The 17,070-nt window shown below is 37.7% G+C and overlaps 1 protein-coding gene across 1 annotated transcript in view; it reads left to right on the top strand.

Moving 5' to 3' along the window:
- Window positions 1–1,041, top strand: part of LOC124366474 (PAN2-PAN3 deadenylation complex catalytic subunit PAN2-like) — a 30,909-nt gene extending 29,868 nt beyond the window's left edge. The window contains exon 8 of the mRNA XM_046823057.1: window positions 681–1,041. Coding sequence (XP_046679013.1) covers window positions 681–847 — 167 coding nt within the window. The 3' untranslated portion in view covers window positions 848–1,041. The remainder of the gene's footprint in view (window positions 1–680) is intronic.
- The last annotated feature ends 16,029 nt before the right edge of the window (window positions 1,042–17,070 follow it).

The raw sequence follows: 17,070 nt of genomic DNA, 5'->3' as shown, positions 1-17,070 counted from the left end.
CTTGTCCAGACTACCAAAGATGGTGTAGCGCCCTCTTGCTTTTGTAGGAGAGTCAAAGAGCAGGTGCTCAGCAGTCTCCTCCTGCTCGTCAAAATTCTACAGAGCAGATCCTCCCAGAGAATGCAGACTTTGCGAAGATGCTTCCTCAGGTGACCATTTCCCATAATCAGACCCATAACTCGAGAAGACACCGATCTACTTGAGAGAAGGTGGATGCCATCCTGGGGGAAGGCGACTGTAGGCCCATTGTGCTCATTCTCAGACCAGGATGCAGCCTCCACCATCTCTTGTGTTCAGTGTGAACCCACTTCAAGACAGCCCCATAGATCCACACCTAGAAATACCACAGAACGTTTGAGGTTCAATTATGTTAGACGCTGAGCCCAAGTTGGCCAGGGCATCAGCTCTTTCGTTCCCAGAGATCCCCTCATGATCATAAAGCTGTGAATTCTGTTTTTTTTGTATTGTTTTATTTCGTTAGCAATAAAAAATAGATCATTATATTAATAGATGTTACAGTAATGAGGATAGTGCTGTTTTTGTGGGATCCGTTTTCATAGGGACTATTCTTGTACACAGTGAATTGACTTCTTAAAATCGAGGAGTGAAACGGAAATAAGTAGCCCATTATTAAAGGATAAATAATGAATAATCAGTGTTCATCGTTCATTTTGTTACAGATAAAAAGATCCAGTCGGAAACACACGACTCGATTGAGGACGCCCGGGCAGCGCTGCTGTTGTACGAGAAGTACCAGGAGTTGGAGGCGAAGAACATCGTGAGACAAACGCTAGAGGAGATGTACAAGCAGGGCATCGCGACACAGTGGAAGGTGCCAGAGGATTAAAGGAAGTCACCTCGAACAACGATTAGTCAGAGTTTCTTATGTGCAAAGAAATGTGATATTATGTTTACTCACCTGACACTAGGTGCTGAAATCGTGCAATACCCTAAAGTAAGAATGATGTTGTCAGTTGGTAAATATGTAATAGGATAAATGGTTGGACATGCCAAACCAGAGTAAATAACCAGCAAGAATGAGTTCTTTATTTTTACTACAAGTGTCACTTAAATTTAAACTGGGTGTTCATTTCTGTACTAATGAAGGGAACATAATGCTTTCAATAACCATTGGGTATGTGTTACACAAACGATTGCACATTGTGTTATTTTCAAACTTCCAAAAAATGCATAATTTCTAGAGCCAATAGAAATCCTTTAGAGTGATTCTTTGGTTTGGAATTGATTTTCATTTATAAGTGTATGATGGACCTAAAACAGTACACACTACTACGGTTACTCAACCTTAATAAGAAATGTCAAATTAGGCATTTAAGGCTGTTTGACAGGTGTGTATGAGTATACAACTTTGGTCTCTTACTTGAGGTGCCGTCGGATTTTGATTTGATAAAATAATGTTTTATGATCAAAGCCATTTTCTTAAGACATGAAAAACTTGATCTCCACATGAGGGGAGTTATATGCAATTAAAGTCATTTGGGCATTTTCAAACCAGGCTTGAAAAACTACTGAATGAATATGATTTTTTACATTGTGTATATATACAGGGTGTAAATTAGGTCCTGATACACGTAGATATGTTCCAAACTGATTGAGATATCGATGTACAATCTTCACTAAACTTATTAAAATACTTCTTTGGAGGATACAACAATTTCCTCCCCTCCCTTTTCAAAGGGGGATAGAAGGGGGCAACTTAAAATTTTCAAATTGCAACCCCTATCTTGTGTCATGTCCTTTAAAGGTAAATTAAAAAGAAACACAATTACACTAAGAAAACATCTCTATGACGTTTCTAGCAAAAGTTATTGGTAAAAAATGCAACACAGTAATAATCTGTAGGGACAATGCCATGTCTTGTGCATATCAACACAATGCATGCATGATATCTTTCAGTAAAACTTTAACCCTTCTCACGCGGAATTTATCTTCCAATTTTGACTCATAACGCGTAATTACTTTAAATTTTTTTACATTTTACCAACTCTAATTTTTTTTTGTAGTTAGTGGTGGCTATTAGGAATAAAAAATAATACAGTATCACAAGATAATCAGACCCCTATATTTTTTAACAAATTTTACAAAAAATCGTCAGGATTCGACATTGCATAGAACAATATAGGCCTATAACAACACAACAAATAAAGTATTAACAAAATAAAAAGATAATATAATGCTAAATACAACAGTAACACGAACAGTAAATAAGGAAATATGGCAAAACAGCGTTAAACACTAAAATATGCCTTGCCGGGATATATCCGTTTACCGCGTAATGCTTTGCCGCACACTGAGGCTAAATCAAGCCAAGAGGGACAAAGCCATGCCCTCCTACCACTGCGACGCGCCAATGAGGTTCAAACTGTAGCATCTGTTTTTCGGAACAACTATTCAACACTCCCTTGAACTCTAGCGGATTCCACGGCAACTACAATTTACTAAATAACACAAAATAGACTTTGAAGGATATATCCATTTGCTGCGTTTCGGTCAAAATTAGGCCTAACGGATATATCCGTTTGCCGCGTGGGAAGGGTTAAAGTGCCCTGCTTATCAAATTTTTGTGGTGTGCATAGTTTTGGTAAGAGGTGTCTTTTTCTACGTGGCATTATAGTGTAAGGGGTTATTTGTCTATAACTTTTGCTAGGAACTTTCAATAGGAATTTTTTATTGAATAGACCTGTTAGATCCGGTCAGAAGGACCCAAATTATGTAGGAGATCCGGCTTGGCGGACCGCAATTATGTTCGAAGGACCTAAAAGAATGTCTAATATTAAACTCATACTTCGATAGCTGAGCAGGTGGAGCCCATACGTTGATTTTCTAAGAATAACTATTAGTCGAATGGGAAAAATAAAAATACGAAATGAGCTCACAAAACATAATATTAGAAAAAAAGGCACACAATTAAATCAAGAATACAGGTGTTAAAATGATTTTCGTTTTCTATTAAGAATGTCCAAAAATGTCCGAATTAGTTGAGGATTTTTAAATCTTGGTTGAGAAGAAAATTGTCTTTAGTTGCGAAGGACCATGATAAGAATGATGAAACACTGTTACCTTGCACCGTCCATTGTCTAATACCTCGACACAAATGAAGTTGGATTGATTGCAGTTCGACCTGGGTTGCTTCCAAGGAACGTTGCACTGGTGGAGTCCTTGTTGATGGATGAAGATTCCACCTTCACTTGACACTGTTTTCGGTTCACTCACGAACGTTGAGACAAAGTTACTTTTGGCTATTTAACAAAATAATGTCCGGCAAGAGGACTGCTAATTGCCATAGAACGGCTTACGGTTCACAAAGGACAAGACAAGGGGGCACGGCCCGAACTTAGTTAAAGCTGGTGTTGACGTACAACCTAGCTGTACGGAGTCTTTAGAAGAAATGGAGAGATGCCTCGGGGGGCTTTTCTTGTCCGCGTCCTGGACGCCTGATTGGTCGACAGAAGTCACCTCATACCACGTGACAATCAGACCACTATAGATTTGGAATGCAGGTGGGTGTGTGTGTGTGTGTGTGTGTGTACAAAGATAAGTGAAAATAGCTTGCTTATAATTAAAATGGTATCGAACAACGGTGGGCAAAGAGCAGTTCTAAATAACATACAATTCTGGTTATTAGTAAAAAACTATATTAATGCGTAAATTTGATTAATTATTATAACTAAATATGAAAACCTAACATTTCCCGCCTCCTTGAAACATTATAAGGTTTCAAGAGAAAATAAAAATAAAATCTTGACTATAGAATAAGATACATATGGTAATAACACACTTAGTCTAAAGTTGATAAAACCAAATACATAAAACATAGTTAACACAAAGTTACAAACAAAATTCTTGAAAACAAAAATGTTTATTTACATTTGTCATTCCATAGGAAGTGGAAAGACCTTGACAACTGGTCTAGTGAGAACACCATTAATTGTTTTTAAGGTGATCACTCTTATTATTCCATCTGCACCAGGATGCGTTTTGATGACACGTCCCATTGTCCAGGTTAAGGTGGTGACGGAGCTTGGATGAGCACTAGGTCGCCCACTTGTATGTTAGGCTGCGGTGATGTCCACTTGGAGCGTTGCTGCAGCGAATGAAGATATTCTACCACTTGGAGCGTTGCTGCAGCGAATGAAGATATTCTAGATGCCATCGCTTCCAAATCCTCTGATGGAAGGCTTGTACCAAGTGCCAATGGCGTAGTCTGTTGGTCGGAGTGTTGTGGTGGTCAGCTTCCGGAAGAGCGGCGAGCGGAGCCCCAATCAAAAAATGACCTGGAGTCAAGGCTGATAGGTCTGATGGATCAGCGCTGAGTGGAGTTAACGGCCTTGAGTTAAGCATGGCTTCAACCTGAACCGTTAACGTCATGAATTCAGGAAGAGTTAAGATTGTTTCTCCCATTACTCTCCGGAGATGGTGTTTAGCACTTTTTACGGCACTTTCCCAGAGTCCGCCTTGATGAGGGGCAGCTGGAGTATTAAAACGAAAGTCTATGCCCTTTAAACTCGCAAAATGTGAGATTTTGTCCATAGCCGTTGAGGCTTTCACGGTTTCACTTAATATTTTTTTCAAAGATGATTCTGCACCAATGAAGTTAGTTCCGCAATCTGAATAGATTGTTGAGCACAGACCGCGTTGTGATACAAAACGGGTTAATGCTGCTAAAAAACCCTCGGTGGTTAAATCTGTCACCAACTCAATGTGCACAGCCTTGGTTACCATGCATATAAAAATACACAAATAGACTTTTATTTGTCTAAGAGCTTTAAGATGAAGCACTCGCGCACAAAAGGGTCCGGCGTAGTCTACTCCTGTAGACTGAAATGGCCTTGAGGGTGTAACCCGAGAGGCAGGTAGGTCACCCGAGAGGCAGGTAGGTCACCCATCAGTGGTGTTCTATTTCTACGCTTGTGACGAAAGCACGTAGTACATTTGAAAATACGTGAACGTATGGCACTGCGAGCAGAGATGATCCATATCTCTTGTGAGAGAAGAACCTGAGTCAGATGTGGTCCGGAATGCAGGTGTATCCGGTGGTAGTTATCCATAATCAAGTTTACTACTGGGTGTTGTTTTGGTAGTAGCACGGGGTGTCGTGACTCATAGTTTAGATGGCTATTTTTTAGCCGGCCGCCTACGCGAATAACATCCGCCTCATGGATGAAAGGCTGCAACTTCCGGATTGCCTTGTTACACTGCTCATTCTTTTTTAACAATAAATATTCTGAAGAAAATGCTGTTTGTTGTACAAGCTTAAAGATTTTTTGTTTAGCTGTTTTCAATTCAATAACAGACAATAGTTTTGATTTGTCATTTGAAGATCCATTTTTACAATTGTTGATGAATCTTAAAATATAGGCCATAATTCGGATCAATTTATTCCAAGAGGAAAATTTGGTGAATATTTCCCAATGTTCAACAATAGAGCTTTGTAATACGCTTAGAGGAGTCTCTTTAGTTTCTCTCTCGATTTCATTTTTATCTTCAAAGAAGGTGAAATGAGGCCAATTTTGTTGGTCCAGTTTTAGCCACTGGGGACCTTCGAACCATAGTGTATGGTTTTTCAATTGTGATGCTAATAGGCCACGTGATCCGACGTCACTCGGATTGTCGCTTGATGTGACATAGTTCCAAAACCGTGACGGAAATGTGTTCTGAATTTCTGCCACTCTATTTGCTACATATGTTTTCAACTGATACGGTGGTGTTTTTATCCAGTATAGAGCTACGGTTGAGTCACTCCATAACATGACATGATTGAAAGTAATATTGCTGAATTGTTGAATGCAGTAAGTAGCTAATTTTGACAGCAGGTGCGCTGCGCAGAGTTCAAGGCGTGGTATTGTGATCTTCTTTAATGGAGATACGCGTGGAGGGGAAATACGCGATCGATTTTGATGTCACCCAGATGATCCCGTGTGTCGTTCACAAACAATAACCATTTTTCTGCTAGTTCAGATGGCGATTGTTTGTTCCATTGGAGCCCTTGTGTCCAAAGGAGCTGCATAAAACTTTTCGCTACCATTATCAGTGGTGATAAGAAACCGCACGGGTCATACAATCTGGCTATCAAACTTAACACATGTCTCTTAGTTAAGCTGCCTCTCTGATGTTTGAAATTGTAGCGAAAGCAATCTTCAACTGGATCCCAATGGAGTCCTAAAATAGAGAACTGCGTAGATTGTGAGTCCTGCAGAAAGCGAGGCGTCCGTCTCACGATGAGTAGCTGGTAATCTGTCTAGAAGTCGGAGTTCGTTCGAAGCCCATTTTCTCAACTTGAATCCACCCTTCGCCAGTAGCTGGATGAGTTGGTCTTGCAGTTGGATAGCTGATTCTAGTGAAGCACTTCCTGTCACATTGTCATCTATGTAGGTGTGATGCTTCAATGCGTAGGCCGCATCCGGGAAGGCGTGTCCTTCGTCCTCTGCTAGCCGCGAGAGTGTCTTGATTGCTAAATATGGAGAACTGTTCATCCCATATGTCACTGTTGTTAGCTTAAAAGTAGATATCTCCTGTTCCGGAGTATCTCACCACAAGATTAGCTGAAATTTTGATCTTCAGGATGCACTAAGATCTGTCGATACATTTGTTTTATATCACATGAAAACACTATAGCGTGAGAGCGGAAGTTTATTAAAATACTGGAAATGTCTGGTTGTAGTTTCCTTCCAGTTAGTAGCACGTCGTTCAAGGAAAAACCTGAAGTGGTCTTGTTGCTTGCGTCAAAAACAGTCCTTAGCTTGGTAGTAGAGCTGTTTTCTTATATTACTCCGTGGTGAGGTAAATAGTAGTGCGGTTCGTTGGCGTGATGTTTCTCCAAAAGTGTCATATGACCTGTTGCTGTGTAGTCTTTCATAAAATTCCTGTACAGTTCAGCGAATTGTGGTTGGGTTTGAAACTTCCTTTCTAAGGCTACAAAACGTATTTCTGCGGCTGCTCAAGATGAGCCTAAACAGCTGGGTTCTGTTTTGAACGGTAATCGAACAAAATACTGTCCGTCTTCATTTCGCGTATGAGTACTATCAAAAAGTTCATCACACTTTGTTTCTTCAATGCTTTTGTGATTGATGATAGGCAACCCAAAATTGAACCCAAAATTTTTGTAATGCTGTGTGAAGCGAGTTGTGAGTAGACAAAAGTGCAATCGAATAGTTACTAACTGGTTCTGTCGAGGTGACACAAGGAGCTGTTCCCATAAGTATGAAGCCGAACTGAGTGCCGATCAGGTGTGGCAGTCCCGGTCCTAAACTATGATTTTCTTGTGTGAAGACAGTGGGTATTATGGTTCCACCCAACAATACATCAATGCCGCAAGGGGTGTCAAAAGTCGGATCCGCTAACGTGTAATGCTTAACTAGACGCGACAACTCTGGACTTATTTTCGCCCTTGGGAGGTTTACAGATATTTTATCCAAGATGTGGAACTCCTGATCAGGAGCTATGAGCTGACCTGACAAAGTGTTGACTTGAAGAGATAACATGCCACGTGTGTTAGAGGCATGCTGTGATAAACCAGCAATTTGAATGTTTGAATGATAACGTTTCGCTCCTAGCAATGAGGCTGCCTGACATGTTATCAGGTTACAAGTATTTCCGGAATCCAGTAATCCACGGAAAACATGGGATTGTCCATTTTCAGCAGTTAGTTTCACTAAGATGGTACCTAAGAGTACCGTTGACTGTTGTGGCGGATGCACAGGTGGCAACGTCTTGATCGTAGACAGCGTGACTGGAGTGGGGCTCGTGACGTCAGCTGGAGGGGATGGTCCCGCTTCTCTCGACTGTGGTATCGATCGATGATGAGTCGTGTTGTGACGTCACTCCACAGCTGATTGATGACGTATCGAGTATTGATTGCTTGCTTGACTTCGCTCAGTCGCGCCTGACTGGAGATGTAGCAGTGTGTGATGTCGTTTGCGACACTGTTTACAAGTGTGCGATGATTGACATTGAGGCAAATTATGATCTCTCAAGCACGAGAAGCATTTTCGTTCTCGTTTTACAAATTGAAACCTTTCAGCTGGTGAAATCTTTAGAAATGTGGGACAAACATAGATTTTGTGATCAGAGTTACCACAAGCAAAACAACTGTTACTATTTATATTGTGAGTTGTTACTAGAGCGGTGGGTTTGTGTTTGTCTTCAAACCGCGTGACCTTTTGAGATCGCTGATTGAAAGCTTTAACTGGAGCTTTCTTTGCTGACGAGTGGAGGTCTGCATCTTCACTCATGTTACATTCTGTGTTCAGAAACAAGATTATGTCTTTGACTGTAGGCAAAGTGTGTGTTTCCTCTTCGTTCGAGGACTTAAAAGATTCTAGACATTTGCGTAAATCTCCATCTAATTTACGAAGTAACAATGCTGAAAGCAAAGGGTTGGCTTGTGTGGTTACGTCACACTCAATGGCCTTCAAAGCCTCACTGTGTTCATGGAAAGTGTTCACGAAAGTTCTGAGTCCTCGTACTGACTGACTGTTAACATCGGGTAAGTCTATCAAATGGTTCAAATGTAGAGTAACCAAACGTCTTGTTAAGTGATAACGCTGACGTAACATATTGTACACAATTAGATAATTTGCTGTACTAATGTTGAAATTCTTGATTAAAGCGAGGGGTTCGCCAGAAAGAATCGAGAGCAAATATTGGAATTTGACTACACTTGTTAAGGCGGTGTTGCGATGCACAGTGCTATCATACAAGTTGATAAAGGATACCCACTTGGCGGGGTCGCCAGAGAAGTGGTGAAGCTCTAGCCGCGGCAGATTGATATGTGACAGCGTGGCTAGGGGGGTTTGCCGCTCACTGTGTACTGACGGTGTTGACGGCGCTTCCTCAGGAGACGTAGCGGACTCTATCAAACCAGAAATCTGAACGAAAAGGTCGTTGATTTCGTCTTGATCCGTAGAAAGTCTTTCCACGGACAATTCTTCGGTCGTTGCAACCTCCACGATCCTAGCTAAATTAGCTTCGAAGTCATTCCGTTTTTTGGAAACTTCGCTCAGATAGCTGTTTAACGTACGTTGAACAACATGAGTTAAAGGGATTTCGCTCTTAACTATTTTTTCAACTTCTTTTAGAATTTTGGTAAATCTATTCTTAACTAGCAGCGTCAACATTTCATAGGTACTGACTTTGATTGGAGCCATGATTGGTTAGTGAATATTTAACTTAAAATATGAATTTACTACAGCAAACTAAATAACTAACTAAATTATAATCAATAACAATTATGACAAATTAATTAACCCTTGATAATGTAACAATATTTCAAATAAACAATACACCATAAAAATCATCAATCACCAATGATAATTGGTTACACAATATTTCCAGAGACGTTGTAGTTAAACACTGATACAAGATATTTCAATTTCCTCTCATAATAAATTCTTACTTAATTATTACAATCACAAATGAGATACAATAGTTGGCAAAACAATAAATGTTGCAAGTGTAATGCAATGTAGTGTATAGACAATGGATGTAAGGTATAAGATGTGTCAATGTTTGTTTACAAACAATGCGTTTAAAATTTTAGTGTGGTATGTAAGAGTAGTGGGGGATGAGTTCAAGTTGGCCGCGCGTCGCTTGGGGACGCTAACTTTTGGCGCTACAAATACTAGTCTCTCACACAATGGAAACACAATGTCTTATTTTCCAACACCAAATAAAGTTTATTTATCAATAGTCTGATGAAAATCCGGCTCCGCAAGGACCAAAATTATGTTAGATCCGGTCAGAAGGACCCAAATTATGTAGGAGATCCGGCTTGGCGGACCGCAATTATGTTCGAAGGACCTAAAAGAATGTCTAATATTAAACTCATACTTCGATAGCTGAGCAGGTGGAGCCCATACGTTGATTTTCTAAGAATAACTATCAGTCGAATGGGAAAAATAAAAATACGAAATGAGCTCACAAAACATAATATTAGAAAAAAAGGCACACAATTAAATCAAGAATACAGGTGTTAAAATGATTTTCGTTTTCTATTAAAAATGTTCAAAAATGTCCGAATTAGTTGAGGATTTTTAAATCTTGGTTGAGAAGAAAATTGTCTTTAGTTGCGAAGGACCATGATAAGAATGATGAAACACTGTTACCTTGCACTGTCCATTGTCTAATACCTCGACACAAATGAAGTTGGGTTGATTGCAGTTCGACCTGGGTTGCTTCCAAGGAACGTTGCACTGGTGGAGTCCTTGTTGATGGATGAAGATTCCACCTTCACTTGACACTGTTTTCGGTTCACTCACGAACGTTGAGACAAAGTTACTTTTGGCTCGTTAACAAAATAATGTCCGGCAAGGAGACTGCTAATTGCCATAGAACAGCTTACGGTTCACAAAGGACAAGACAAGGGGGCACGGCCCGAACTTGGTTAAAGCTGGTGTTGACGTACAACCTAGCTGTACGGAGTCTTTAGAAGAACTGGAGAGATGCCTCGGGGGGCTTTTCTTGTCCGCGTCCTGGACGCCTGATTGGTCGACAGAAGTCACCTCATACCACGTGACAATCGGACCACTATAGATTTGGAATGCAGGTGGGTGTGTGTGTGTGTATGTGTGTGTGTACAAAGATAAGTGAAAATAGCTTGCTTATAATTAAAATGGTATCGAACAACGGTGGGCAAAGAGCAGTTCTAAATAACATACAATTCTGGTTATTAGTAAAAACTATATTAATGCGTAAATTTGATTAATTATTATAACTAAATATGAAAACCTAACAAGACCTTTAGTATGACATGACACAAAATAGAGATTTGAAAATTTAAAGTTACCCCTTTCTACTCCCCTTTGAAAAGGGGGGGGTTTGTCCTGAACATTTTTATTTATAAAGTGTTGTTAATTTTGGAATTTTTTACATTGAATTCGGCAGACTGCGCTAAGTCACGTAATACAAAATGAACTGATACTTAGCAGCTGTTAACAGTTTCAGCTGAAGTTTATCAAAGAGGCTGAATCATTTTTTTAGGAAATCCATTGAACATGAACAGTTATTCCATGTGTAGTATTCAACTTAAATATCTGTTAATTTTTGTCAAGGTTACAAAGATTTTATTTCTCTCATATCCATACAGCTTTTAGAATTTATGTCACTGCTATACTAAAATCTATGAATGTTCAATAATTTATTATACCTTTTGAAAATGTGTGAAGGCACTTAGTGCGTTAACATAATATTTTGAGTCTCGTACTAATGTGCTATGTTTCACTTTAGTTTTCAATTTTCCTTAGCCATATAAAACCAATAAAGGTTGTTCAATCTTTACAGAATTTTCTGATGTAGGGCTGTGAGGGTAGAATATGCATTCTTCCCAGTAGACAAACATTACGGAACTTCTTGCGAGTTCAGTCTTATCAGTAGTGTCACCTGGAAAGGTTGGGTCCAGATATAGATGATTTTTTAATGAAAACAGTTTTTTAGTTTACGAAAATATATTACAGAAAATAAAAGAAAAAGATGAAGAGCACAAGAAACTGTTTACACTGTAAGATTTAGTAATATAAAAGCCTTCCCAGATGAAGTAAATAGGTGCCAGTGGATGTATGTTAGAGGAAGTTGCGAGGAAGTTTGTATTATAAATAATCTCTGTGGACAGATATTCTAGGAAATTTAAGACTATGCCTCGTTTTATTATTTACGATTGCTCCTGAGTTAATCTCCATAAGATCACTTTACACACATCACTAATCTTCATATTAGTGCAAGTAAAGTCTTACTAAATTAAGTAAATAAAATGTTTATAACAAAAATAGTTCTCACACAACTTCATATTTTTGTAAATAATTAATAGTGTACTGATAAAAACAAGGGCTAACAAATGGAACAAAACCTCTAGTTAAAGATGTTTTATTCTTTAAATCGACCGTTAATATTTCATTGGATTAGTGAAGATTAATAAATCTACAATATTCGAAATATGAATTATGTAAGATTTATTTTAAAAATTGGATAATAATAGCGAAACTTTTAGGAAATAAGTATCTTGTGGGCACCGTAAATTAACACAGTATTGATCCCTTTTTTTAGCATATTTAGTCTAAATAATCCTGTCTATTTGTTTTAGCTCTAAATTTAACAATATTTTATTACCAGTTTTCATCAATTACAATACATTATCAGCAAGTCCTCATTTTAAACCATTCCAGCATCTAGTGATAATTTGGCAGCTTTAAGTGCATAAAATATAAAAACAAAGCTTTGGAATAATAAATATTATATAAGGAGTTTGTTCTAAAACTTCCTACTGAATCTGAAGTTTTATTTATGATTCCTGTTGACTTTCCCTTCTCTGTAATGCAAGAGATATTTGTATAGTCCTTGAAGTGACTGACCACTCAATTGATAATTACTACTTCACTATAGAGATGTTTCTTAACCCCTTCACTGTAATGCAAGAGAGATTTGTACAGTCCTTGCAGTGACTGACCACTCCAGTCAATTGATAATTACTACTTCACTATAGAGATGTTTCTTAACCCCTTCACTGTAATGCAAGAGAGATTTGTACAGTCCTTGAAGTGACTGACCACTCAATTGATAATTACTACTTCACTATAGAGATGTTTCTTAACCCCTTCACTGTAATGCAAGAGAGATTTGTACAGTCCTTGCAGTGACTGACCACTCAATTGATAATTACTACTTCACTATAGAGATGTTTCTTAACCCCTTCACTGTAATGCAAGAGAGATTTGTACAGTCCTTGCAGTGACTGACCACTCCACTCAATTGATAATTACTACTTCACTATAGAGATGTTTCTTAACCCCTTCACTGTAATGCAAGAGAGATTTGTACAGTCCTTGTAGTGACTGACCACTCAATTGATAATTACTACTTCACTATAGAGATGTTTCTTAACCCCTTCACTGTAATGCAAGAGAGATTTGTACATTCTTTGCAGTGACTGACCACTCAATTGATAATTACTACTTCACTATAGAGATGTTTCTTAACCCCTTCACTGTAATGCAAGAGAGATTTGTACAGTCCTTGCAGTGACTGACCACTCAATTGATAATTACTACTTCACTATAGAGATGTTTCTTAACCCCTTCTCTGTAATGCAAGAGAGATTTGTACAGTCCTTGCAGTGACTGACCACTCAATTGATAATTACTACTTCACTATAGAGATGTTTCTTAACCCCTTCTCTGTAATGCAAGAGAGATTTGTACAGTCCTTGCAGTGACTGAACACTCAATTGATAATTACTACTTCACTATAGAGATGTTTCTTAACCCCTTCTCTGTAATGCAAGAGAGATTTGTACAGTCCTTGGAGTGACTGAACACTGAATTAGTAAATGTCACTTTATGACGGGTCCTCAACTGTTCTGTGCTATTTCAGGGTGTGATTCCTTTGGGGCTGTCTCGAAATGGGTTCGAGCTGAACATGAGAGAAAATGGAGATTGAATCCGGGTATGAGAATGAGCAGAATAGTACTACAGTCGCCTTCCTCCAGAGAGGCGTCTAGTCTAACCTTCTCTCACTAAATAGATCAGTGTCTTCTCGGGATGTAGGTCTAATCACGGGACATTGTCACCTGAGGAAGCATCTTCACAGAGTCGAAATCCTTCAGGAGGATCCACGCTGTAGAATGTGTGATGAACAGGAGGAAACTGCTGAACACCTGCTGATTGATTGTCCTGCAATAACAAAGGGGCGGTATGCAATCTTTGGTAGTTTGGACAAGGGTGATGAATTTTCCCAGGAGGACTTGATAGGTTGTTTTAGGCGGTTTGTGGAACTGCTGAAATCACATACTGGTAGGTCTCATGGTGTGCTTCCGGGGTATGCAATAGGCTGTCCCATAGACGAAGAAGAACCGAAAGGGCAAAAAGTGTCCTAGTTTTAGAGGAATTGTTTTATATTTCCTAAACTTTTTTGGGATATAGGCTGCAACCTTAGTGAAGTCTGTTCCACAACACGTGGTGTGGCGTACTCCTATCTTGCTTGTAGTTGTAAAATTATAAGAGATATCTAGTTTTAAAGATATGATTAAATATTCATTCAAAGATGACATTAGTTTTGTGACATTTTTATTGCTTAAATTAATTAATTTTAGCAAAGTTCTGCATAATTTAACATTGGATTTGATAATATTGAGAGATGTAGTTGATCATTTTCAAAACAATGCTGTAATTCCAAATAATACATAGTAGTGTTTGCAATTTTCTCTTAATCATATCTCACTGTTTGTACAATTGTTTTGTAATAACGTTGCTGGTTGTTAGTCAATTATGCTATTTCATATTGGAACAAGGAAAACAGATTTGGGAAAGTCAGTAAAAATGAAAAAAATACAACAGTCACGTTTCAACACATTTATTGTATAAACTGTATCAGTACATGACAATCGTACAAACAAACATAAGAGCTGACAATCTGAGCATTTGGGTGTGAAAGACAGTCGAGAAATTGTGAGTAAATGTTGAAGAATTAAATCCAGATTCTGTGAAAAATGATAAGTAAGAGCATGAAGAAAAAATAAAGTTGCTGAGTTATAAAAAACCTAATTGCAATGTTAAATATTTACTTCCTTTTTTCACAGAAAATTGGATAATATTTTCATTTCTACTTGTTTATTTATTTTCATTTAACAGTTTCTTTTCCATGACAATAAGTGTAAAATTCCATCTTAATAAAATACAATGATTACAGTAGTAGGATTTTTATACATAATTAAAAATACAAATTAAATTATTAAAGATAATTGTCATGTAACCTTCAAAGAGAAATTTAAAATGTTCCTAGTATTAGTTTCTTTTCTAATGTAAAAAATTATGAAAATTCAACATAAATATTGACTGCTTAATTTAGGAACAAACACTTGAATATATAAGAAATTTTATTTTTGTGAGGCCTTTCCTGTTTACTGATGATGTGTTCATTGTACATGAAAGGCCTCACAAAAATAAAATTTGTGTTTATTGGAGTGTTTGTTCCTAAATTAAGCATTTAATTTCAATAAGAAGAAGCTGGTAGAATGTATAAATATTATATTCTCAAATTTATTTTTTATTTGAATCTCCATCAACTTAACCTTCTAAACAAGTCACATTTTTATTGACAACTCCTTTAATCACCTGAAAGAATGCATTATTTTGTTTTTGTTATGTGAACCTTTATCTTTTTAGATCAAGCAGCTTCTTGTTGAACAAAATTTGCATAAACCTAGTTACAGAGAGCCTTAACTATGTTATAAAGTTTTAGATTATTATTCCAACTAAAATTAAATTTTTATTTTTTAAATATATATTCAAAAATAAGTTTTTCCAGAATTAAAATCACCCTTATTTTTGGAAATAAGCTAAACTTGTTCTGAAAAATAAAATAGAATAGAATAGTTTTTTATTGGATAAGCCAAAAGCAATACAATTGTCAATACACTTTGAAATAATTAGTTAATATTAAAGTCTGAAAATTGGTTTTGGGTTGTCAATATTCATCAGAGTTTGTGTTTTTAAAGAGTGACACACACTAAAGTTCCTCTTCCAACTAGTATGTAAGATGTAGATGTATGTGATGTAGTATGTTTTGATGTGTGTGTGTAGTAGTTAGTTGTATTTTTTAACTTGTTTTTAAAGTTCTTTTGTGGTAGACATTTTATTCTTTCTGGTAGCAGGTTGAACATTCATACTCCAGTTTGGAAGGGGTCAGTTGTCTGTGTCATGGTGAGTCTGCAATGGGTCATGTCTAAATTATTTTTTTGTTTTGTGTTGTAACTATGTATTGTTACATAGCTCCTGCTTGTCAAAAGTGATATGTTTTCTTTTGTATGGGTCATCAGGGTCAAAGTGTATATGGAGGGAAGATTAAGTGTTCCCACTCTCTTAAAATAGCCATGACATGACTCTCTATGACTTAGACCTTACAAAACGTGTATTGCAGTTTTTTGGATTATAAATATAGTGTCTGTATAAGGTGAAGATCCCCAGGCCAGTATGCAGTATGACAATCTGCTAAAGAAGCAGGCAAAGTAAACTGTTCGTAACACCACATAGGATGTGGATCAGGCCAATCTATGAAGCATAAAACTGCATTTTTAAAGCTTCTTGCCTATGTCGTTTATATCATCGCACCAGAAAGGCGATAGTCACTCCCAAGAATTTCACGCTGCTTTCGCTATTGTATGCCTCAGATAAATTAATATGGAGATTTTGGGTTTTATCAGAATTTAGCTTGAGGTTGTTTACAGACCACCAGTTTGTTATTATTTTTTCAACTTGCTTAATGTGATTTTTGAGATTTTCGTTCTGTCTTGCATCAGTTGGGACAGTTATATCATCAACAAAGAGGTATGCAGATATTGATAAGGAGCTGAGGTGGTATGATAGGTCGTTTATAAACAATAAAAAGACGATCGGGCCCAAGATCGATCCTTGTTTCACATCTTGTGTAATATATTGTGGATTTGATAGGTTACCTTCATACTTCACCACCTGTTGCCACCCTTGGAGATAGTCTTTAATGAAAGCGAAAGCCTTTATACTGAAACCATAGTATTCCAACTTTGCAAGTAATATATTGTGGGGGACTAAATCGAAAGCTTTTGAATGGTCGAAGAGGCTCAATGATATCTTATACTGATTTTCCAGGCCCTGGAGCACATCTCTTACTAAGTCCACTGTGGCTGAGCATGTGCTTTTGCCTTTTCTAAATCCGTACTGGTGGTTATTTAGTAGATTATGTAATTCAAGAAATTACAGTATTTGGCGTAGCAAGATTGATTATGTGACTTTGGCCAATATTGGCATGATACAGACAGGGTGATAGTCTTCATATGAGGCCATTTTACCTTTTTTCAGGAATGGGTGTGATTTTCCCCATTTTAAGATGGAGGATTTTTTTTAAAGGAGAAGCTGACCCCCTTTTATCCTTATTCTGCCCATCCTCATTGGCCACTGGCCTGAGAGAGGATCTTATCAAACAGAATAAGGAGAGTCGATACAGTACAAGGTCGATGGTACTGATAAAAAGTACTACTGTCACAAACAGGATTTGATCCTACACTTTCTCTAACTCAGGTGCAAAGTT

Source organism: Homalodisca vitripennis, chromosome 7, assembly GCF_021130785.1.
Source record: "Homalodisca vitripennis isolate AUS2020 chromosome 7, UT_GWSS_2.1, whole genome shotgun sequence".
In the NCBI taxonomy this organism is placed as follows: domain Eukaryota; kingdom Metazoa; phylum Arthropoda; class Insecta; order Hemiptera; family Cicadellidae; genus Homalodisca; species Homalodisca vitripennis.
This window is presented reverse-complemented; position numbering and strand designations above follow the sequence as displayed.